General features: G+C 39.7%; 2 protein-coding genes across 5 annotated transcripts in view; both read left to right on the top strand.

The window, feature by feature from the left end:
* Positions 1-13,267, top strand: part of ddr2a (discoidin domain receptor tyrosine kinase 2a) — a 47,596-nt gene extending 34,329 nt beyond the window's left edge. For 2 of the 4 annotated variants that reach the window (XM_076278619.1, XM_076278618.1), the window contains exons 5-17: positions 925-1,072; positions 1,600-1,702; positions 2,630-2,813; positions 3,976-4,216; positions 4,346-4,411; positions 4,814-4,950; positions 5,164-5,380; positions 5,656-5,888; positions 6,107-6,234; positions 6,373-6,570; positions 6,802-7,036; positions 8,634-8,783; positions 11,016-13,267. In XM_076278619.1, the coding sequence (XP_076134734.1) occupies positions 925-1,072; positions 1,600-1,702; positions 2,630-2,813; positions 3,976-4,216; positions 4,346-4,411; positions 4,814-4,950; positions 5,164-5,380; positions 5,656-5,888; positions 6,107-6,234; positions 6,373-6,570; positions 6,802-7,036; positions 8,634-8,783; positions 11,016-11,147 (2,172 nt within the window). In that variant the 3' untranslated portion in view covers positions 11,148-13,267. The remainder of the gene's footprint in view (positions 1-924; positions 1,073-1,599; positions 1,703-2,629; positions 2,814-3,975; positions 4,217-4,345; positions 4,412-4,813; positions 4,951-5,163; positions 5,381-5,655; positions 5,889-6,106; positions 6,235-6,372; positions 6,571-6,801; positions 7,037-8,633; positions 8,784-11,015) is intronic. The other 2 variants (XM_076278621.1, XM_076278620.1) reach the window with 2 other exon arrangements.
* Positions 13,268-15,777: 2,510 nt separating this feature from the next.
* On the top strand, positions 15,778-23,085 carry hsd17b7 (hydroxysteroid (17-beta) dehydrogenase 7). Its single transcript, XM_076278617.1, has 9 exons — positions 15,778-15,916; positions 16,441-16,644; positions 17,097-17,189; positions 17,333-17,447; positions 18,693-18,887; positions 19,322-19,426; positions 19,632-19,688; positions 20,955-21,053; positions 21,644-23,085. The coding sequence occupies exons 1-9, from the start codon at positions 15,879-15,881 to the stop codon at positions 21,743-21,745; spliced, it is 1,008 nt and encodes a 335-aa protein (XP_076134732.1). The 5' UTR covers positions 15,778-15,878; the 3' UTR covers positions 21,746-23,085.
* Positions 23,086-23,229: the final 144 nt, after the last annotated feature.

Below are 23,229 nucleotides of genomic sequence, written 5' to 3'. Positions count from 1 at the left end.
CTTTAGGTGATAAGGCGTTTTGTTAAAGTAAACTGAACATTTTTAGCATAGTTAACATAGTTGTCATTATGACTACTGCTATTTGCTTTTTCATTGTTCTTATAGTCCTTAATTTTACTCCCCAAAGTAGCTAAAGACACAAGCAGTGTCAGACATATGATGACTTGAGAAAAGGAAGGACTCAAAATGGACATTTGTTTTACTCAAACCTTTGGTGTGGACTTCTGTAGCATGACATCATGTCACCATGGTGTCTGATTGTTGGGTAGTGCTGGGGCAGACTGACAGGACAAACAGTGACCTTATGTTTCCAAACACCAACCACCAAGGCTCTCCAGAGACTTGCTCAAGCACACAGGGAGTTTTGCATGAAAGAGACCCCATATTATGTCTTCTTCATAAGTACACACTGAGGTAGCCTTGGTGTATATTGCCTGAAACCCCCATCCCAAAGACTCCAGCCTCCAACTACGGATACATCAAGTGATATTTATGATTTATGGGAGCCTTGTTTTTATAATAAGACCTTCAAATGTACTTTGGAAACATGAGTCATTCGTTCTGTGGACAGAACTGACACCATTTCAGATTAAATTCATCGGAACAGAGACAGGATGTTTATGGATCAGACGTAAACAGATGACTTTTCACTTTACACAAGGCCGCACATCATCACTGAGGTTTCTCCCCATTGTGTTTCACAGCATGAAAAGACAGTGTGGCAACCTAGAACCTAGTATAAGAATAAAAAAATCATCTTTCGGAAATTGATCTTAATGCCTTAATTAAGATCAATTTCCAAAAGATGATTTTTTATTCCTCTTTTTAGTCAGCTTTAGCATGAGTTCATACATTTATGCGCACAAATGTATATGGTCAGTGTGTGTGCTGTTGGGCTAACAGTTGAAATGGTTGTGTTCACAGGTGATTGAGGGAAACAGAAATGCATATGATATTGTGCTTAAGGACCTCGAGCCCCCGATCATCGCTCGATTTGTGCGCTTCATGCCCGTCATTGACCACTCCATGAACGTCTGCATGAGGGTGGAGCTTTATGGCTGTGAATGGCTGGGTAGGACAAGAGGATTACTTTATGACCAGAGTTTTATATGGGTTTATAAGATATCTATGAACTTTACTTTAAAAATAAACATTCCTAGATATTATCTCTGGGTGTTATCAGCTAGTTCTCATTGAATTTGAATGAAGCTACCTTTATCCTCACCTTACCTTATCCTTAACACTCTCAATTGGACCCTTTCTGCCAACATCTCAGTGATAGATTATCACCTTTTTTAGTGTATGACTGGTTTACACCCCCTATTCTATATCTATGCCAACCTTAGATAAGAGGTCAAATCTCATATCTTGTATCTCATATCCTGACCTAGCAAACTTATTTTATTTCACTATATTCATAAGGGCACGTCACTATATTCATAAGGGCAATACTTAGTACACTGAGATAACAGTGTATAGATAACATACAAAAACTACAACCCAAATGTAAAAGTCATTTAAGTGAGAGGAATTATGCATTTGTTGTTGGTAATACAACATAAGAGCAAGTTGAGAGTGCTACTCCTTTGTCTTTCACAGATGGCTTGGTGTCCTATAATGCTCCAGCTGGCCAGCAGATGATGCTTAATGACCTGCCAGTCTACCTCAATGACTCTGTTTATGATGGGGCTGTAGGCTACAGGTAAGTTTGCTGCCACATGCTCTCTCTATCAGTGAAACGAAAGAGAAACATCCATACTTTTCATCCACTCAACATGGCTCTGCTGCTCAATTCCCACTGTAAGGGAATATGAAATATTGCAAAATGTTACATTTTTTAAAACAAAGTTAAAATTTTCATTAGCTGCAGATGTTTAAGTATCTTGACAAATGGGCTTCCTTTTCTCATTTGTCTCCTAACCTGTTAGTTAGATGTGTATGTGTCTTTTAGCTGGTCTGCAAGTCTCCCAAGCTTGTTGTTCATAGTTTGATTGGGGAAAAGTCCACCAATGCTTTGTTGTTGCTAGGACGCTATGATGCCGTTAGCGCAATGGGACTGGCCCCTGTGGTCACCGTGGTTTCAGAACACTCACAGGAGTATGTGACTCATGGCTTCCTGAATGAATGTCCTCCATGAGACTGTGTGTGTGTGTGTGTGTGTGTGTGTGTGTGTGTGTGTGTGTGTGTGTGGGTGTGTGTGTGTGTGTGTGTCTGTGTGTGTGTGTGTGTGTGTTTGTGTTAGAATAGAGTCATATGGAGAATGAATGCTAGTCTCATTCTGCTCAGTCTGTTTCTTAAAATATGCAGGAAATGGCCCACGCTCTCAGAAATGAAAGGGGGGGAAATCAGACAGTTCACCTCTTACAGCATTAGTTTGATAGAATACTGCCATCTTGTGGTAAAATATGGTTCCTATATATAATTAGGTGGCAGTGCAGGATAAGAAATAGAAGAGCCATATTAACAGGCTAGAAGTTTGCAATTTAGGCGCCTACTGCAACGAACTGATGTGCGTAGGTCTATTTAGTTATGCTTCTGTCATAGACTGGACTGAATGATCCTTTTGCCTTTTAAACAACCCCATCACCTTTTCCCATCACTTTCTCTCTCCCTCTGTCATCTCTGTTAGCATGACGGAGGGTTTGGGCCAGCTGACGGATGGGCAGAGCGGTCTAGATGACTTCACCCTCAGCCACGTCTACAACGTGTGGCCTGGTTACGACTACGTGGGCTGGACTAATGAGAGCTTCCCCAATGGTTTTGTGGAGATCATGTTTGAGTTTGACCGCACACGCAACTTCACCACGATGAAGGTAATCTAGAAAGCAGTTGTGCCAAATGCACTCTTCTCAAACCCTTACTGTATGCACATGTGTTTATGTTTATAGACCCTTTCAACAATAAAAACAAAAACAATGCTTGAACGTTCTATTTGGTTTCCCAATCTACTTCCTCTGCATTAACCCTTAAAGGAGTACCGTCACACCAGTGTGACGGGAATGTTGAGAAATGAACGTTCTAAAGAATATCTGGGTTCATTGAATTCAACATAGAATTTTAGAACCTTCAATTGTTGCGGAACTTAGAACGTTCAAAAACCTACACCTTTAAGGGTTAAGATAACATTATGGAATGTTAAAACGGAAGCCTTGTGGGGCCAACTATGATGCTGATAATGGAACTCTCTTGAAAGGGTCTATACTTAACCCTTAAAGGTGTAGGTTTTTGAACATTCTAAGTTCCGCAACAATTGAAGGTTCTAAAATTCTATGTTGAATTCAATGAACCCAGATATTCTTTAGAATGTTAATTTCCCAACATTCCCGTCACACCGGTGTGATGGGAATGTTGAGAAATGAACGTTCTAAAGAATATCTGGGTTCATTGAATTCAACATAGAATTTTAGAACCTTCAATTGTTGCGGAACTTAGAATGTTCAAAAACCTACACCTTTAAGGGTTAAGGGTTAAAGGATATATTTAGGGTAAGGTCTGAAGGATGATGACTGCTTCCTGGCAAGCATAAAATTATACTCTGACTCTGACGGAGAGTTGATTTGAACATTTGCATTTGTTCATTTGTCAGACACTTTTATCCAAAGCTACTTACATAAGTCAGTTGTATTATAAGGGCCATTGTCCCCCAGAGCAAATTGCGGTTAAGCGCCTTGCTCAAGGACACAATGGTGGAGGCCGGGAATGCTTTTCAGGCTGCATGCTAGTCCAGCACCTAATCCACAATGCTACCCACAACCGCCTTTAGATTGTTTTGCAGCTCTCACTAACTACTCACTATAACATCTTCAGTAAGCTTTGTCACAACTCAATTTGATGCTCTAGCATGTGAGTGAGGTTGTGTATGCGTGTACAGTAAGTAACTTGTCTTTAGATATTGCATTAGATACAGAGTAGAGAACTATTCCTTTATAGCTCCCATGGTCAGTCAAAGTTTTTGCATTTGTCTTTGGGCTGCAGGTGCACTGCAACAACATGTTCAAGTGGCACGTGAAGACCTTCCAAAAGGTGGTGTGTTACTTCCGCTCCGAGTCCGACTGGGAGCCCACACCAGTGTCTTTCAGCCCTGTGATGGACGACGTCAATCCCAGTGCCCGATTCGTCACTGTCTCGCTGTATAACCACATGGCCAGTGCAATCAAATGCCAGTATTACTTCTCTGATGTATGGATGATGTTCAGCGAGATCACCTTCCAGTCAGGTATGACATGCTGTCTTTATAGGACCTTTGACCTGTTGACATTTGACCTCTGTACAGTAATGTTAATCTCAACATTCCTAAGCCAAAGCCATACAATCTATGCAAAATACTAAAATCTTGTTTTTCCAGACACTGCAATGTACAATACAACTTTGGCTCCTCCTAAGACCGGCCCACCAACTAGCACCCAACCAGGTCAGATTTTCTAATTTTGAAACTGAGAAATTCAATAAATTAAAATCCCCTCATCGGTCAATATTGTCCTTTTGACTCTCATTTCCAGGGACCCTCTGTCAGTGAGATCTTTTTAGAAGCTTTGTTCAGATCAGAAAAACGTTCTATCTTTCCTCATTTAGAAAACATTTTAATTGGAAATCCAAACGGCTATAGACCCTTTCAAGAGAGTTCCATTATCAGCATCATAGTTGGCCCCACAAGGCTTCCGTTTTAACATTCCATATGTTATCTTAATGCAAAGGAAGTAGATTGGGAACCAAATAGAACGTTCAAGCATTGTTTTTGTTTTTATTGTTGAAAGGGTCTATAATGTGTGGTCACCTGTTATTCACTGAGATGCCCTCTCTATCCCCGCCACAGGGGAGGACCCCACTCATAAAGTAGATGATAGCAACACAAGGATTCTCATAGGCTGTCTGGTGGCCATCATCTTCATCTTGGTAGCCATCATAGTCATCATCCTCTGGAGACAAGTTTGGCAAAAGATGCTGGAGAAGGTAAGGTGTAAAACTGTGAATGAAAGTTCTGTTGAATAATACAGTCAGATTTACTTCACCCCATTTTGTGGGCATTTCCCATGTGTACTACACTATATATCTAATGCACACATTTAATTCAACATATTTAGTCATTTTGATTGTTCCAAAAAAGTATGTGGTATTACTGTTTTATTACTGTGCTATTGTGTAAATCTGTGTTTATAATTCCAGGCCTCTCGGAGGATGCTGGACGATGAACTAACTGCTAGTTTGTCAATACAGAGCGAGACGTTCACTTACAACAACAACAACAACCCCTCCTCTGCACCCAGTGAGCAGGAGTCCAACTCCACTTACGAGCGCATCTTCCCCCTAGGGCCTGACTACCAGGAGCCCTCTCGTCTCATCCGCAAACTCCCCGAATTTTCCCAGTCCACTGAGGAGGCCGGTGAGTGAAGATTTAAGATAGTGTTGAAGTAATGGAGTAGTTTTCTGTTTTTTGCATTTGCTTGAAAGGACAAGTGTTTTCAGAACCACAGGGTCATATCATGTTCTTTTTATAGCTCTGAAAAGGATTGATATGAGGATGGTTCAGAATTGGACCCATTTTGTCTCCTCAAAATCAAACAAATCTATTTTACTCCACAAACTCACCTTAAACCAAATACCATGAACTTTGATAAGGTGACTTACACGCAATGTTGCTTTTTGCTGTTACTTCAGCCTCCACCAGTACTGCGACAAAGTCCCCTGCGACCAACACCTCCAGCCAGGACGGAGTGCCTCATTACGCTGAGGCTGACATTGTCAACCTGCAGGGGGTAACCGGGGGCAACACCTATGCTGTGCCTGCATTGACGATGGACTTGTTGTCAGGGAAAGACGTGGCAGTAGAGGAGTTCCCACGCAAGCTGCTGACCTTCAAAGAGAAGCTAGGAGAGGGCCAGTTTGGAGAGGTCTGTATATTACAGCATGATGAACAATGGAGGACTTATGACAAATGTATATTGGCATTCCCACTGGCATACAATTTCATTGAATATCAAATATTTTGTTTGAGGGTTAATAATGACATGTGTTTTCACTTTACTGTTAAATGTCATACTGTTTAAAATGTTCATACATTAATGAGTGGCGCCATGCTCATTATGGGTTTTTTGTTGTTGTCTGTAAGGTCCATTTGTGTGAGGCAGAGGGCATGCAGGATTTCATGGATGAGGACTTCTCATTTGACATCAGTGAAAAGCAGCCTGTACTGGTAGCTGTGAAGATGCTGAGAGCAGATGCCAATAAAAATGCCAGGTAAGGACAGTTCTTGAAATTGCATAAATATTCAGTTCCTTTTATTTCCTGTGATTACAATACTTGCAATGCCAATACTTGTAATGTACAGTACTGTAGATTTGTAAACTGTTTGGCCTTTCCCACAACTTCCCACAGGAACGACTTCCTGAAAGAGATAAAAATCATGTCAAGATTGAAAGACCCCAACATCATTCGTCTGCTGGCCGTGTGTATCTGCAGTGATCCACTGTGCATGATCACAGAGTACATGGAGAACGGAGACCTCAATCAATTTCTGTCCCGTCATGAACCCGAGGGCCAGATCGCCCTGCTCAGCAATGCCCCCACTGTAAGGTAAGGGTCATGACAGCCAACCAAGTTAGTGTTTCTCAACGATCCAGATTTTGTCAACAACACACGAAACAAACAGCTGGGAGGCCATAATACAGATCTGTTTGTTCATGTCTGTTTGTAATTTTCAGTTCTCCAACAGGACATACTGTATCAATTTAAATGTATAAATTGAATTTAATTTGTGACACATTTTAATAAATGTATTGTTTTTAATTTCATTGTTTTCCCCAGTTACCGTAATCTGCTGTACATGGCCACCCAGATCGCTTCAGGGATGAAATATCTCTCTTCACTCAATTTTGTCCATCGCGATCTGGCCACCCGCAACTGCCTTGTGGGCAAGAACTACACCATCAAGATTGCCGACTTTGGCATGAGCCGTAACCTGTATAGTGGAGACTACTACCGCATCCAGGGTCGAGCAGTTCTGCCTATCCGCTGGATGTCCTGGGAGAGCATCCTACTGGTGAGGCTGATAGAAAGAAACACACACACACACACACACACACACACACACACACACGCACACACACTCACACACAGTGTTCAACAGAAGTAAGTAGACCACTGTGTCAAATGATTCAAAATAGTATCTGCAGCCTAGTTGACAAGTAAAGGATTTCCTATTGTGAACAATCAATACCAGATATTTTGGGAAAACTACATTTAAAATGCAGGCCTCAAAGTACAATCTCAGCGCAACAAAGGTAAAATTCACCTACAAGTTAATAAATCTGTGATTACTGAAACGCAATTGAGTACACCTGTGATTTCCAATTAGCCTAAACGCATGAATATGCGTTATGCTACATGGTCACCATCATGCAAAAATGCATACATGCAAGTGTTTCTAGAGAAGATAGATTTGAATATATGACCTTGTCAAGTATGTCACCTTGGGATGAAAAGACAGGTAGAGCAACTCTAACAAAGAGTAGCTGAAAAAATATCAACAAACATCCAAGTATCTCTCCAGAAATGTGAGTAACACTGATATTCTCCATTGAGGAGGATTGAGTCTGTCATCAAAAATAAAGGCGGACATAAGATATAAAAACATTTGTAGTATTGACAGATGTCTTGAACCTTTTTATGTTAAAGTGTTAACATTTCACGCAGATGTAAAAACTTAAAGATGTTACTCAAATGTATTACTCGATGTATAACCCCATTTTCAAAAAAGGTGGAACGCTGTGTAAAATGTAAATAAAAACAGCATGTGTAACGGACAGGTATAAAAAATGACTGTGCTGTTACCTTACTACTATTCTGGTTGCCGCCATCTTGCTAAGAAAAGTCTGTACAAGTCGATTACAGAATATAGCACAAGCTACTGTCAATGGACACGAAACGAGAAGAGTTTGGTAATCGATTTGCAGAGACTGGAATAATATTACGGTAATACACTCACTGCTCAAACAGTGCTTTTGTTATACTTTTTCTTTACACTTATGAAGGTAAAACTTTTATAATACATCAGTCTGCCTGTAGAGACCCAATAGATGTGATTTTTGTGTGCCTAAATGGCTTAAAAGAGTGAATTACTTTGACAGAGTGACTTTGTTACCCTCAAAGGCTATTCCATATGCTACAGTATTTATTTATTTTTTTGGGGCTTTTCATGCCTTTAATGATAGGACAGAGGAGAGTGACGGGAAGCGAATGGGAGAGAGAGCAGGGGTGGGCTGCGGAAAGGACCATGGGGCGGGAATCGAACCCGGGTCGCCGGCGTACGGTGCGGGTGCCCCAGCCAGTTGCGCCACAGCTGGGGCCATGCTACAGTATTTTGTTGTAAATGCAAAATCAGGTCTTACTCAAAACTGTCCCAATTACCGTAACGTCATTTTGGTCCTCAATGAAAGATTACACTCTATCAAAAAAATCAAAAATAGACCCTAGGTTGTTCTTAGATCAGAGTTGTCCTTTAGGATGGCTCCATCTGTTACCATATAAACCTGACTAGTTTGCTAACATTCATCTGAAATATTCCTGTCATTTTGGGTGTGTGACATGATGCAATAAATTCTCTTTGATCATGTGTACATGTTTGCTTACCTGTGCAGGGAAAGTTCACCACGGCCAGTGATGTGTGGGCCTTTGGGGTGACGCTTTGGGAGACGCTGACCTTTTGCAAAGAGCAGCCTTACTCCCAGCTCTCCGATGAGCAGGTGATCGAGAACACCGGAGAGTTCTTCAGAGACCAAAAACGCCAGGTTGGTGCTAAATGTAGATGTTAAATGCTGACATTTGAGCTCTCTCTCTCTCTTTCTCTCACTCTCTCTCTTTCTCTCTTTCTCACACACACACACACACAGTTTTATATACTTAGTTTGATTCTAATGCAGTTTTAATTTGTGTATTTTCTGAATAATCCAACAGATATAAGCAGTTCAGCAGTCTATTATGAGTTTTACGGGTTCAAGGTTACAGTAAATAACTTTTCCAGTTAACAAGCATGGTTCAAATGCTGATATAGAACAATACTTGGCCAACTGTTTGGCCTTTGTTTAATATGCCCCTCTGTGCAAAGTCCATGGACTACAAACATGTACATGACCAAGGCTACCAAACAAGGACAATAAGCTGTGTTTGTATCCTAGGTCCTCAATGGCAGAGATCAAAGACTGGTATTTTAGATAGTTGTTTTACAGTGAGAGTCTTGCATAAATAGCAAATGATCATGATATCTCGAATAGTTTTTTTGTCATTCAGAGAGATAGTGACAATGTCTCATGTGTTTGGATTTCCAAATTCAAGCATTTAGAATGGACAGTAGTGTGTTTAGATCTGCTCATCCTCTGTGCATAGGTCCTGAGCAGCTATGAGCTCCACAAGTCTGTCATATTTGGCAGTATATAGTCAGTAGTCTGCCAGTAATTTGGCTGACTGCCCAGCTGATCATCACTTGCTCTTACATTGGTGGAGATCATTATGGGCCCTTACCTCAGCTGTCTAATCTTGACGTTTTCTCTGCAAGCCTTTTTGCAACCCACCTCCACCCTATGTCCTCCTCATAGATCATGCATCAATGTCTAGTTGTTGTCATTGATGACAACATAGGGTACAGAACATTGATGTTCTGTACCCTATGGGGGTTTATCTTACTGCTCCCCCTGGGTAGTATAGTCCTCTGTGCACATTTTGCGCATGTTGAAAACATGTGTCATTGATACACGGTCACAATTGTTGGGAGGCACGCAACAAAACAGAATGTAATAATCTGCAAATTTCGTAAACTCACATTTAGCTGCAAAAATGACAAAGACAATATATCAAATGTTGAAAATTACAAATTTGACTATTTCATGGAAAATATATGTTCATTTCGAATTTGATACCAGCAACACGTTTCAAAAAAAGTTGGGACGGGGCCATGTTTACCACTGTGCTGCTTCACCTCTTCATTTAACAAAATTCTGTAAATGTTTAGGAACTGAGGACACCCGTTGCTAGAGTTTTGAGAATAAAATGTTGTCCCATCATTCATCATTTTGACTGAAGTGTTTCATTTTGCAAAAGCTACTTGAGTGTGGGGTTGTGTTAACTGTTTGTAGGCCCTTTCTTTTCAAATTCTTATTAATTATGCACAAGCAGTCGAAAAAACTGTTACAAAGAGCTCTTTAACAACTGTAAAGTTATACAGTCCATTTCATGCAGCTCTTTTCTTGGAATGTGAACATTTGTGAATACGTGTTGGATCTTGGAGAAGGCCATGTCTCTTACTGCTTACAGTTTCATGACAACAGAATGAGGTGATCCATCAATGTGATCCAGTCTAGTCATAAACTGATGGGATGTCTGTCACTTGCTGACTCCCTTCTCCAGACATGTTGCATTTGTGACCTAGGTAGTTGAAGGTCTCATTTCACACACACACACAGGGCTGGAATATATTTTATTTAATCTGGGTTGAGGAACATGGGGGCCCATCAGGACTGCCTATGCAGGGGCCCAGGATCTTGTGCTACGCCCCTGCACACACACACACACACACACACACGCACAAACGCATGAATGCACGCATGCAGGGGGCAGCCGTGACCTACTGGTTAGCGCTTCGGACTTGTAACCGGAGGGTTGCCGGTTTGAACCCTGACCAGTAGGCACGGCTGAAGAGCAAGGCACCTAACCCCTCCCCGAGCGCCGCGGTTGTTGCAGGCACCAGGATTAGTGTGTGCTTCACCTCACTGTGTTCACTGTGCTGAGTGTGTTTCACTAATTCAAGGATTGGGATAAATGCAGAGACCAAATTTCCCTCACGGGATCAAAAGAGTATATATACTTATATATACTATATACTGCACACACACACATACACACACACACATTTTTAACAGGCATGCCTCAGCTTGATTAACTATAATGACCTTTTTTGTCTTTCATTGTCCTTTGTAAGAGTCACAGCTTTAAGTGCTTTATTGAAAGGCTCATTTTTATCTTTATAGATCTACTTACCACAACCGGCCATGTGTACAGATCCACTCTACAAGCTCATGTTGAGTTGCTGGCGCAGGAACACCAAGGAGCGTCCTTCTTTCCAGGAAATCCATTGCATTCTTCTGGAATGCCAGGTTTAGATCTGTAATGGTGTCCCCTTGAATGCCACAACAGGCACATCCAGAGACACTTTGTGTGCCCGCAGGACTCCAAACAGCAAACAATACCGGTGAACAGACACAGACATGCACACACATACACTCACAAAATGACTCCCCCTGTGTTTAACAGGGATTGCTTGTCAATCCATTGCAAAAGTAACTTCACGTCAGCACCTCTGGGTGGCAGTAGAAAGCCAAATAGATACAAACCAAAGAAATGTAGCATTTAGGCACTTTTTGTCAAATAAAATTCACGGTTTTATAGCCATAGGTTTGTTGTCAATAAAGATGTCCCCAAACTAATGTACAAAGAATGCAAAAAAAGATATTTACATAGAATGATCTCATGTTTTTCAAATGTTTTCATTTTGAAGACAGCTTGAATGTAAATAGTACATGCCGTTCGATGGGTAATGTAGAGAATTGTGTAGAGTGTATTTTGACAAATGTAAGAATGTTTCTTTTGCTTATTGTTATCTAGTCATATTATTTGTGCAGCAAACTGCACCACTGTGCAGCACAGCAGAACAGAGACACACTTTTTTTTTCATTATTTATGAAAACTTTTTTCTAGACGTTAAAAATGGAATCAGCCCACATACTGTATGCATGCAAATCACTTGTTCACATGTTCATAGTTTAAAAGACTGATACTGTGTTAAATCCTCAACAATTATCAGTCAGAAATGTCACTACAACTACCTACAGTGTATAAATTAATATTTATGTTGTCTCAAAAATGATTTTTTTATGTTTGTTTAATAATCTCACAAACATTTGCTTGTGTCCAGAGATATTCAAGTCTATAATGTAGTTTCCTATCATTCTGACATTGTTATTGCACAAGTATGATTGTTGTAAAACACATAAAGTTTTGCTGGAAAATAAATCATACTTATAGGGCATTCAAATAAAAATGTGGATGTGAAGTTTATCAAGGATTATAAACCAAATTCAGTAAATGCTATTTTTTAGAATTGCATCACCATGAATAATGGATTCAGTCATTAATGAGAATATGCCATTCATTTAAAATGTTCAATTATGGTCTGTATTTAGTCTAGACTACAAAGCTCCTAATGACATTTATATTCATACTTTATTTATGTTTTTTCTCATGCATTTATGAATGTAAATCCCAATTTTCCTCCATACAGGAGAACTAAAAAAAAAGCTTTTTCATTTGGATTTCAGGTCTTCATAAAACGCTGATCTGACCACATGCGTGTAAACATAGACTTCTGATAAAAAAAAAAAAAAACTGGACTTCTTTAGAGATGCACTATGGTGGTTTATTGTAAGTTAGGCTTTGACATATTGTTCTGCATTCCAATGAAATAAGTGAAAATGTGTGCAAGCTGGGTTTTTGTTTCTAACTTGCAGGTAATGTCAACTACTATGAACTGAGAGTGGAGTATAAGTTATGTGGGATATATGGCATTGGTATCTTCAGCTTTAGAAATGGCAAATGGAATGAGAGGTCATGTAAATTTGGTAGAAGGTTCGTGTGATGTTCAGAAAAATTAAAGATGATTTTAGGGTCACATCTCCACGTTTGTCTGTGGAAGCTTCCAGATGTCTAGATTCTCATTAAAGATGTATTTATGACAATGTATAATGTAACACACTAAAAGGACATATATTTAATATCTCATGGACCCACTGTAGTTATCTTTGAACTTTGAGCCAAAGAATGTTAAGATTGCATTGTAGGCATGGTCTTACATGTAGGCTAATTCCAGCATGTGCATACAAATATACAGTATGACAGTTTGTTTCTGTTGTATGTATCCCAGTTTGTTGTTTCCTCTCTTCAATTTGAATTTGAAAGTATGGCTGCACATACAATAGATTTAGCCTATTCATCATTTTGGTGATTGATTTCCAAGTGGTAACATTTTATTGTAGGCTATTTGTATGAATTATAAGACTTATTCGCCATATTATCTGTACCTGATGGGTTTTGCATCATCTTTGTATAATGGTTTTAATTATATAAATAAAAAGTTTATTGATACTGACTTAATTATGTACAGTAAATATTGTATAGTGGTCATCTCTGTGTTACTGCTTTAATAAATTCAGCTTTATTCATTGTATTCAGTTATTTGTTATCCTCATATAGTTTATATGAAAATGCATAGGTTGGACTGGTTTGTATAAATATTTGTCACTGACAAAATAAAAAACGACTGATCAATTTGGTTTGAGCCTCACTAGGTCTGGTAGCTTAGCTCATAGGTTTCCAAAAGTTCACAAGCTACTATATATGGAAGCATATGAGTAGCTTTATTCAAATGAGAATGCAATCTGCAATATGCAATTCAAAATGACATTACATTATGCAATTGACAATTCATTATGTAATTTAATATTGCAATTTGCAATAATTTCCAACAAATTGTATTTTAATTTGCAAAGTGACAATGCAATCCTAAAATCAATTTGAATAATTTTGGTTAAAAAATAGAATAAACATGGATTGAATTGCATTCCATTTTGCCATGGTACTTCAGTCTCAAAATTCAAATAGCAATTCCTTTTGCATTTCAATTTTCAATATTCAGTTTAATCATTTAACTGTCAATTCGTTTTGCAATTTAATATTTAAAGTGCAATGTAGGATTGCATTTTTAAAACATATTTGGCAAAACTGTCAATGCCAGCTTGAAAAGATTTTGGATTATTTTGGGCAAAACGTTTTGCCATCGTTTTGAGGCATTTTATTCAAATGGAAAAGAAATAGCGCCCCCCGTGATTGCATTGCACTTTGGTCACGCTCTTTGTGTTGCAAAATTCAAATGGCCATTCAATATGCCAAACGCATTGCAATCTGTCAAGTCTCTCGTCAAGGCGGGAACTAGGCTACGTCACTTCCGTGTTTACGTCTTATCCAGTTAGTGCTTGCAATGGAGAAGTTTGCAGCTGCACTAAGGTCTCTGGCTGATTATGTAGAACACCACCGTGTCAACGAGTCTGACTCAACGGACAGATTACTGAAAATGGACGACAGAGTGGGCTATCTAGCCCTACTTGTCCGATTTGATGTCAACCTGGTCCGTTCAAAGATTTCTGAGGCCTTACAGCTAATGGGCGCTAGACGGTGGGGAGACCTTCTGTGGATACCACTGGAGGGAATAGAAGGTTACCTCTCTCTCTAGGGAGATCGCGGAGCTCTTTGGAGTTCACAGGACAAGTAGGGCTAGATCGCCCACTCTGTCGTCCATTGTCGTTAGTTAGGCTAAAACTAACAGCCTTTCCTTGCCCTGCTCTCTCTCTCTCTCTATCTCTCTCTCACACACACACACACACACAACGGAGACTCCCCTCCGTGGTCTGGCTAGCCTCATAAGCAAACCGGGGGGTGCGGTCGCTCCGGGCCCACGTTTGGCCAAATCTATCTCGCTGAATTGTTCTATACGATGCTTATTTGTAGGCTACTAATTGCTGGGGGGAGGGGATGCTACTAAAGATGCCGCTGGTTGGCAAAGTTATCAGCAGCAACATAAGAGCCTTAAGAACACAGCTGGGTCTCGCGGACACTAGGCCTACTCGCGGTCACGGTTAACATTATTCATCAACTGTGACATGATATGTTTGCGCCGCCAACACCCCCCCCCCCCCCCCAAAAAAAATGTGCCCCCTTGAAAATCGCGAATGCCCCCTCTGTCACTGTACTCTACAGCCGGGTCTGTCGGCCAGAGACTGCAAACTCCTCCATTGCAAACGCTAACTGGGTAAGAACAGAGAATGTCTAATAAGACATTAGCCCGTAGACGGGCTCTGGTAAGAAGACGTTAACACGGGAGAGCCTAGTTCCCGCCTTGACGAGTGACTTGACAGATTGCAATGCGTTTGGCAGATTGAATGGCCATTTGAATTTTGCAACACAAAGAGCGTGATCAAAGTGCAATGCAATCACGGGGGGCGCTATTTCTTTTCCATTTGAATAAAATGCCTCAAAACGATGGCAAAACGTTTTGCCCAAAATAATCCAAAATCTTTTCAAGCTGGCATTAACAGTTTTGCCAAATATGTTTTTAAAATGCAATCCTACATTGCACTTTAAATATTAAATTGCAAAACGAATTGACAGTTAAATGATTAAACTGAATATTGAAAATTGAAATGCAAAATTAATTGCCATTTGAATTTTGAGACTGAAGTACCATGGCAAAATGGAATGCAATTCAATCCATGTTTATTCTATTTTTTAACCAAAATTATTGGAATTGATTTTAGGATTTCATTGTCACTTTGCAGATTAAAATACAATTTGTTGGATATTATTGCAAATTGCAATATTAAATTGCATAATGAATTGTCAATTGCATAATGTAATGTCTTTTTGAATGGCATATTGCAGATTGCATTCTCATTTGAAAAAAGCTACTCATATGCTTCCATAATTATAAGTGAATACATGCTAGCCTACCATAAAACATGAGCTCTAGGGGAAAAAATGTTGGAGACCGGCTTATAACATGTGTTGCTCGCAACAGGTTTGTATTGGAGCAGGCCAGACTGGAGCTCAACTCTATTGGTTAAAGGAGCTGTGACATCCAATCACACCATGAGGCGGAGCATGACACGGATATGACCAGCTGAACGCTGTGGAGAGGACACCAGCGTTCCGACGTGCAAATGAACCATTGAAAACCAAAGCCGCGTATTTATAGATATTAGATATTTGATAGGCTATATGTCAAAATGATGAGACAAGTTGTTTTGGTGACCGGTGCAAACAGGTAAACTAAACGTTTCTTACTTTGCTCTACACTAGAGGACGGAAAGTGTAAGACCACCGTAGCATTAAACAAGTTGTGCCCCACATGTGTCATGGGTGGATGGCTGTTTTCACTGTTATTTAGCAGGTATGCTTATAAGAAAGACGACGTATATTATAAACATAATTTGACTTGTTAAACTTGTCAGGTTGCGTTTCTGTAAATGTCATAGTGTTATATTTTCACATTTAAATGGATGCCCTATGTTCAAACGTAACTGCAATGTTAAAAGATTACTCTCTGTTAGTTAGACAAATCCATTTTAGCCTACCCAATGTTTAGGATAGGCTATCTTTTGGGCAGGGAACTTTCCCAAACAAGTAAACTTACTCATCAACAACATTACTCATCCCTAAATCTGAAATGGGACAGGACAATCAGTTTCCATCCATTGACTCATGATGCAAACTATGCTGGCAGTTAAGTCCAATAATGTGACCTTATCAGCACTTTGTAGGCCTAACTGGTGTCACTTGTCCCCACAGTGGTATCGGCCTTGCATTGTGCCAGCGGCTCCTGACTCAGGACAGTCAGATCCAGCTGTGCCTGGCTTGCAGGAACATGAAGAGGGCCGAGGCTGCCCAACAGGCTCTACTGACCTCTCACCCCGATTCTGAGGTGGCCTTGCTTAAACTAGACGTGGGCAACATCCGCTCAGTTCTCCATGCAGCCCAAGAGGTCAAATTAAGGTAGGAAGGGGTATCAGATAAAAAAAAAAAAAAGAGTTTAATTCATGGCACAGCAAATCAATTGCATCTTCACAAACAAGACAGAGTTATCACCAGAGGTCCCAAACCTGTACTCTAGCATTACTCATTCTTATTCACTCATTACTGATGACATGAGTAATCATGTGTCAAGTTGAGAATGGAATGTTCTCCAGGGAAGAAATGAATTTGTGATACTCAATGCATCTAAGAGAACCACACTAGTCCTTTAATTTAAGAGAGGTCATGTAATAAGTGAGTAATAACTTGCCTATACAGGTACTTTTTTAAATTAACATAGTTTAAATTTCAACATCTAACACTCCTACAAATCATGCAGACTTTAACATGTCTCCTGATGTCATCCTGAGTATCACCCTTATCCAGCCTTGGTCAGTATCATCCCTAATCTCACATTATTGTGTTCTCTACAGGTATAGCAGACTGGACTACATCTACCTTAATGCTGGAATCATGCCCAATCCTCAACTGGATATCAAAGCCTTTTTCAAGGGTCTGTTCTCATGGTGAGAAGTTTGCGGACACAGAGTGCAGCTGATTTGAAGGTTTAGTTGTTGGTTCTAGTGTGTGTCTGCATGTATCATGACATAGTCTACCAGATTTGCAGAGGATGGTTTTCTTTTATGATTAATTTATGTTTTTGTTGCAGCAATGTTATCAATATGTTTGCAACAGCCGAGGGCATTCTTACCCAAACAGACAATGTTACCTCAGATGGACTACAGGAGGTTTTTGCCACCAATCTATTTGGACATTTCCTGTTGGTGAGCAATCTGATTTCAGCAAATTAACCTATCAGAATAGCATAGCATTAAATCAATATGTGGTTCTGGGTTATTTCCATACAGTCTGTCTTTACAAACTATAAGCATGCTTAAAAGTTTAGCAGTAGTTTTTCTTTTTATTTTGTCATCTGTCCTCTTTCATGAAATTGATTATCTTTACCAACACAAAACTCTTCTTGATTAAATGGTTTAACAAAAACAGGTATCTCCCAAACTATTTTAGCATCCAGTATCCCTCTAGCATGTTGGTATTTCAATTAATAACAGAAAACCTTTTACTTGTTCCATTTTCAGTCTGTGAAGGTCAGATAACCCATCTCAGGGCCCCTTACTTGTCAGCTACTCACATAAGTAACTGACATAGACTACAATGAAAATGTTTCTGTGGTTTCAAATAATTTGGAGAATTGTGCTGATAGAGACCTCTCTCTCTCTCTCTGGCTCCCCTGAGATTATAAGGTAAAGAAATGCTCACCAGATGGACATCCAAGCTGAGTGGTGTTGTGTTTTCAGCAAGCCAGTCAGAATGCCTGCATTAAACTTTCAGGGGTAGAGCAGACCAGGTTGCCTCCCTCAGGAGGAGGGCCCATGGTATCGCTTACTGCCTCGGCTGCAGGCGGCTCCGAGGGCTTGTTTTCCTATTTGTGCTCCGTCCTTTTCGTTCTCCACTTGGTGGTCAGTCACACTAGACTACCCAAGCAGTAGGCAGCTGTGAGCATCGTGTCCCTCGGTGGGTGACAGAACCAGTCAGTTCTCTTTCACAGCCTTACGGGAGCTACAAAACAATGCAGGTTGAGCAGTCTGTACAGAAAAAAAACACATGGTATTAGTTATCTTTGTCTTCTCTGGATATTTCATCAGAATCACCAAGCACAGGAGTCTGATAGACTAGTATGGGAGAGAGTAGATTCTGAGGGATATCTCATGATTACACAGATACCCGAGTTTGTAGTATTATCATAAGTGGTTTGGAATGCACTGTGTTGTTTCATCACTAAGATTATTCAATGGAAATGGTTTTATTTAGATTTTTTCCAACAAACAAGCAGCCAGTACATGCATTATCAAGAGCCTGTACTCAGTTGAACCCATAACAATTACTCGGATGCTCGGATGTGTTCTTTCTGAAACCCAGGAACTTGAGATGTCGGGCATAATCACTTTCAGGTTGTCTCACAGTAACCTGTTTTTTTGTTGTTGTTGTTGTCACCTGATCTGTTGCAGGTCAGAGAGCTGGAGCCTTTATTATGTAAGCCTGATCAAGCCTCGCAGGTGATTTGGACATCGTCCAGCAATGCCCACCGATCTGCCTTCAGTCTTGAGGACCTTCAGCACCTGAAGGGCACAGAGCCTTACAGCTCCTCCAAGTACGCCTCAGACCTGCTCAGCGTTGCTCTGAACCGCAAACACAATCAGCAGGTGGGCTCAGCTCATACCCCTATTTGCTGGCTGACATGACATTGTGTGCTGTGGCCTAAGCTTTTATTGTAGTGATAGTGTTTGTTTCTTGTAGATAGCCCCAGAGCTTTTATTGTAGTGAATTCCGAGTCGGTAGTGGGTAACTACAAACTGCAGAGAAATCTTTGTGGGTAATATTGAGGTAACATAGATTCAAGGCAAGAGAGGAACAGAGCAGGGTACATACACACATTTGCACTCAATACTCACAGTAATAAAGCAAAAATCGTATGGTGTGTTGACGGATGAGGACAGGTCATTTTGGCTACGCTGTAAACACAATCATTGTTCTTCTTTTGTCTGACATATTTCACAAATGTAATTTTTCTGGATGATCTGTGATTATTCAGAAAAAAAAATATTACACCCGTATAATTTTCTGCCCTGTCCATCAGGGCTTGTATTCGTCTGTGATTTGCCCAGGACTGGTAATGACCAATCTCACATATGGGATCCTGCCAGCCTTCTTTTGGACACTGTTTATGCCCATTTTGTGGCTGGTGAGTGGAAAACTTGGCACAATCATTATAATTATACCTGTAAAATAAATCCAGATAAAAAAAAATTCAACTTAGAAAAATGATTGGACTTACTCATTGTGTTCCTGCCATTGGTTGCATTGTGCTCATCATGTTGGAAAACTGTAGGACTTTTATATATTTGAACTATTTTACCGTCTTCTTTGTTTGTCTTCTGTTTGAACAGATTAGAATCTTCACCAACACATTCACCTTGACACCTTACAACGGAGCAGAGGCATTGGTATGTGTACTGTGTGTATTAACCTACTATTCTTCCTATCAACAGACAACCATACGGTATCAAGCCTCTCCAAATAAATCAAAATATCTAACTTGACCGTTGACTCAAAATATCTAAATTATTGAATGTTACTCAGACCTTATTCTATCGTAGAAATCACTTATGATCTGCACAACAATTTCTACTAATATCATTTATACAGACGGTATAGATGAAACAGTTAGTTAAAGGCTATAACATGTTTGTTAGCAATACTTCATGCTGTGTCCTTTATTGCCTCATTAAATGTAAGGCTATCTATTTACAGTGCTCTCTAGTGGCATTTGGACCCATTTTGACTCTTAAAGTTTTTTGCTGATATTTGTTTAAAAACACCCTCTTGTGTTTAGACCAACGTATGGCAGTTTTATCACTTTTAAAATTAGTGCACATGAAAACATGCATTTTAATCAGCGTTAGTTGCTCCTGTTACCTGATACCTCAAGATATGCGGCAGCCTTGATTTTCCGCCAGCCAGACGCTTGGAAGGCTACACCACACTTGCACTATGAATTATAGAATACATTCACTTGAAACACTTTTGATGACACTGGTATGTTACCATCTTAGGTTTTTAAGTCGGGTGCTTCAACTTGTCTTGGAAATTTAATGTAGGCACATGTCAGCAAGATTGCATATCTTACAATTGAGTTAATGTTCTGAATGTAATGTAAAGCAAACACACTGTGTAGCTTACTTAACTTAATTTAGCTTTCTTTTAACATTAACTTCGTCTACAGAGTGAAAGCGAATATTGTAGGTGCCATAAGGAATTCCTTTATAGCGTTGTCTAATGTTTAGTAAAAGGGAGTAAATTTCACTTTCAGTTTGGCGACAGTAAAGGGACAGTAAAGAACACACCCTAAACACCATTTTAATACCTCTTGTAATTTGTCCCATTAATTGGGTGCAACAATGTGATTTCAGTGTGGAAGGGGTGGATGTACAACAATACCACTGTGTAGGACTGACATTATAGTTGATTGAACAGAAATGAGTGTCTGGTCAGGTAGAAAGCTAGTTACAATATACTGTATGTTCTTACAGGATTATGTGAGAGGATGGAAATGACTCAATTAATTGATCTGTCCTTACACACACCCCCGTCCCCCGCCCCCGTATTGAATACACAGTAATGTCCTTGGTCAACCCTTAGTGCTCTCCTCTCAGTCCACAGTGACTCAGCTGTCATTTCATCTGTTGTTTTTCCTGTTCTTTCTCTGGCAGTTCTGGCTGTTCATGCAGAAACCTGAGTCCCTGGATCCTCTGGTCAAATACCACAGTTTGACCTCTGGGCTCGGCAAAAACTACACTCAGCCTCATAAGGTCAGAACAGACAACCCTCCATCTTATCACTATTTTATCTCCTTTCAATTTAATCACCTTGGAAATGGGCTGGTTTAGTGCCGCATAAAACCACCTCTAATCCATACATGCCAGCACAGCTTTGTCAGAAGTTGCATGATGTGTGCTGGTAAAGCAGTGCAATTTGATGTAAACTGGACATTAGAACATTACACAAACACCTTATCAAAAGCCTGTAACAACTCAACATTACTACCAATTGCTAACTTATATGGATAGCTCTTTAACACCAATGGGACATTAGACTACAAGCATATTTATGATCTTTCACAAAGTGTTGAGCCTCACTTCCATAGTGAATTTCTTTCTTCTTTTCAACTTCTTGAATTTCCCCTGGGGATCAATAAAGTATCTATCTATCTATCTATCTATCTAGTGACATGTAAACTAGGGTTCTTTTTCAGTTATTTCCTTTATTTTCTTTTACGTTATTATGATTTATTTCCATCCTAAGCATCATAGCATGGTCTACTCTTGTTCATTTAATATTTTCCATTATGTCATGTAAAGCACACTTAACCGCATCTATCAATATCTTTGTCACTCTCTAGATGGATATTGATGAAGACTGGTCAGAGGCCCTTTATAAAAAGCTGCGAGACCTTGAAGACAAATTACGGAAGAAATTGGCAGAGGAAGACCAGAATCAGTAATATATGGCATCAGTAATTTGAACAAAATCCTATCATCTGTAGGGTTATTTTGGTCCCAACTCAAACAAGGTGTTGGTTGTTGGGTGTTGGTTCCCACACCTCAGGTCCTTTGGTCAAGGAGTTCACACCTACTGATGCAATACAAAAGACAATATTGGCTTTGCCAACTTTATTTAATTTATCAAGGAAACTGATCATGCAATAGTTACCTCGTTTAGAACTCCCTGAGAGTTTTTAGTTATTGATGTCGTATTTCACTATTCAATGACATATTGGCAATATTTTGCCAGTGACAGGATTGTTTTTTTTTTTTTGCAATAGAAATGTGTCTGTCACTTCTTTGAAGCCTTCTAAAACAAACCTCAAATAAAATGTTTAAATTGCCTAAAGCCTAACATTTGGGGTACATTCAACATTGAGGTTTAATTCCTTTTCCCGCGTCTTGTGAAATCTTATTATATGGCTTTTAAGGGAATTGTAAGATAATTAACATTCCAGTAGTTTGGGGAATCAGTAAAGTTTGCTTTGGAGGATGCTGCATTAGCTCTGCAATTCCTTCAGGCTGCAAGAGCTGATCAGGTGAGGTCTAATCTAATGCATTATATTACATCTTCAGTATATCTTTGTGACAGAATCATCCTGTTTAAAACCAGAACAGGCCCTGAACATCAGTCCTAATTATTTGCTGATTACTGTGAACTGTCCTCTGACAGAACCAGCTGTTCTGGTTTGAATGATGTCACTCTGTCCCTCTCAACCTCTCTGTTCTGTTGTGAACACAGAGCAGCCATCCGGAATCAAATAAAGGACGGGCTGGGGCACAGGGACACTGAGTCTGCAGTGTCATCACCTTCCATTGCCGCGACCTCGGTCGGCATGGGAACTCGTGTCACAATAGCATGATTCTCTGGTTCTCTACAGTTAAGTGTGCAGCTTGCACTCCCCGTTTATTATGAAATTTGATGTTCAAAACTGTTCTTTTCTTATCTTCTGTTATTTTCCAGATAATGACCTTGAGTTAATTTAGTTGTTGGTATATTCTATAGCAAGCTTTAATCAATAAAAAATACATTTAAAAACATGTTGCACAGTGTGTGCTTCACTTCCGGAATGTATTGTCTTTCACATGTCACTCATGTTTTTGTGTGTGTTTTCAGTAACTGTTCAGATGTGTTAAGAGTGCCTTTGTGTACATTCCCTTTACAAAATAAGCAATGTGCCTTTGTGTACATTATCTTTATATAATGCATTACATGTGGAATATGTGATGTATGTATACTATACATATGTTAATAATAATGTTAAACTGATTCATAGTACCAACAGTGTAATAAAAACTTTGGAAGATAAATATTTCCTCCTTGTTGGAATGGGCTTTCTGAGACAAAAATGGTAAAGCCTGACAATGGTTTTTAGAGCTTTAATGTGGAACTCGTCTGGCAAACATGCTCCAGTGTGTGGAACTGTCCTCATGACATTTGAGC

Source organism: Alosa pseudoharengus, unplaced genomic scaffold, assembly GCF_046254945.1.
Source record: "Alosa pseudoharengus isolate Yale_2024_CS ecotype anadromous, Long Island Sound unplaced genomic scaffold, YU_APseudo_1.1 YU_APseudo_1.1_scf_11, whole genome shotgun sequence".
In the NCBI taxonomy this organism is placed as follows: Eukaryota; Metazoa; Chordata; class Actinopteri; order Clupeiformes; family Clupeidae; genus Alosa; species Alosa pseudoharengus.
Note: the sequence above shows the minus strand (reverse complement) of the source record. Positions and strands in the feature narration are given on the sequence as shown.

Bases quoted from the DNA above. Each gene is read 5' to 3' on its own strand.
- hsd17b7 (XM_076278617.1), top strand. From the start codon at position 15,879: ATGATGAGACAAGTTGTTTTGGTGACCGGTGCAAACAG. The intron at 17,190-17,332 runs GTGAGAAGTTTG...TTTTTGTTGCAG, and splicing joins TTCAAGGGTCTGTTCTCATG to CAATGTTATCAATATGTTTG. The intron at 17,448-18,692 runs GTGAGCAATCTG...GATCTGTTGCAG, and splicing joins TATTTGGACATTTCCTGTTG to GTCAGAGAGCTGGAGCCTTT.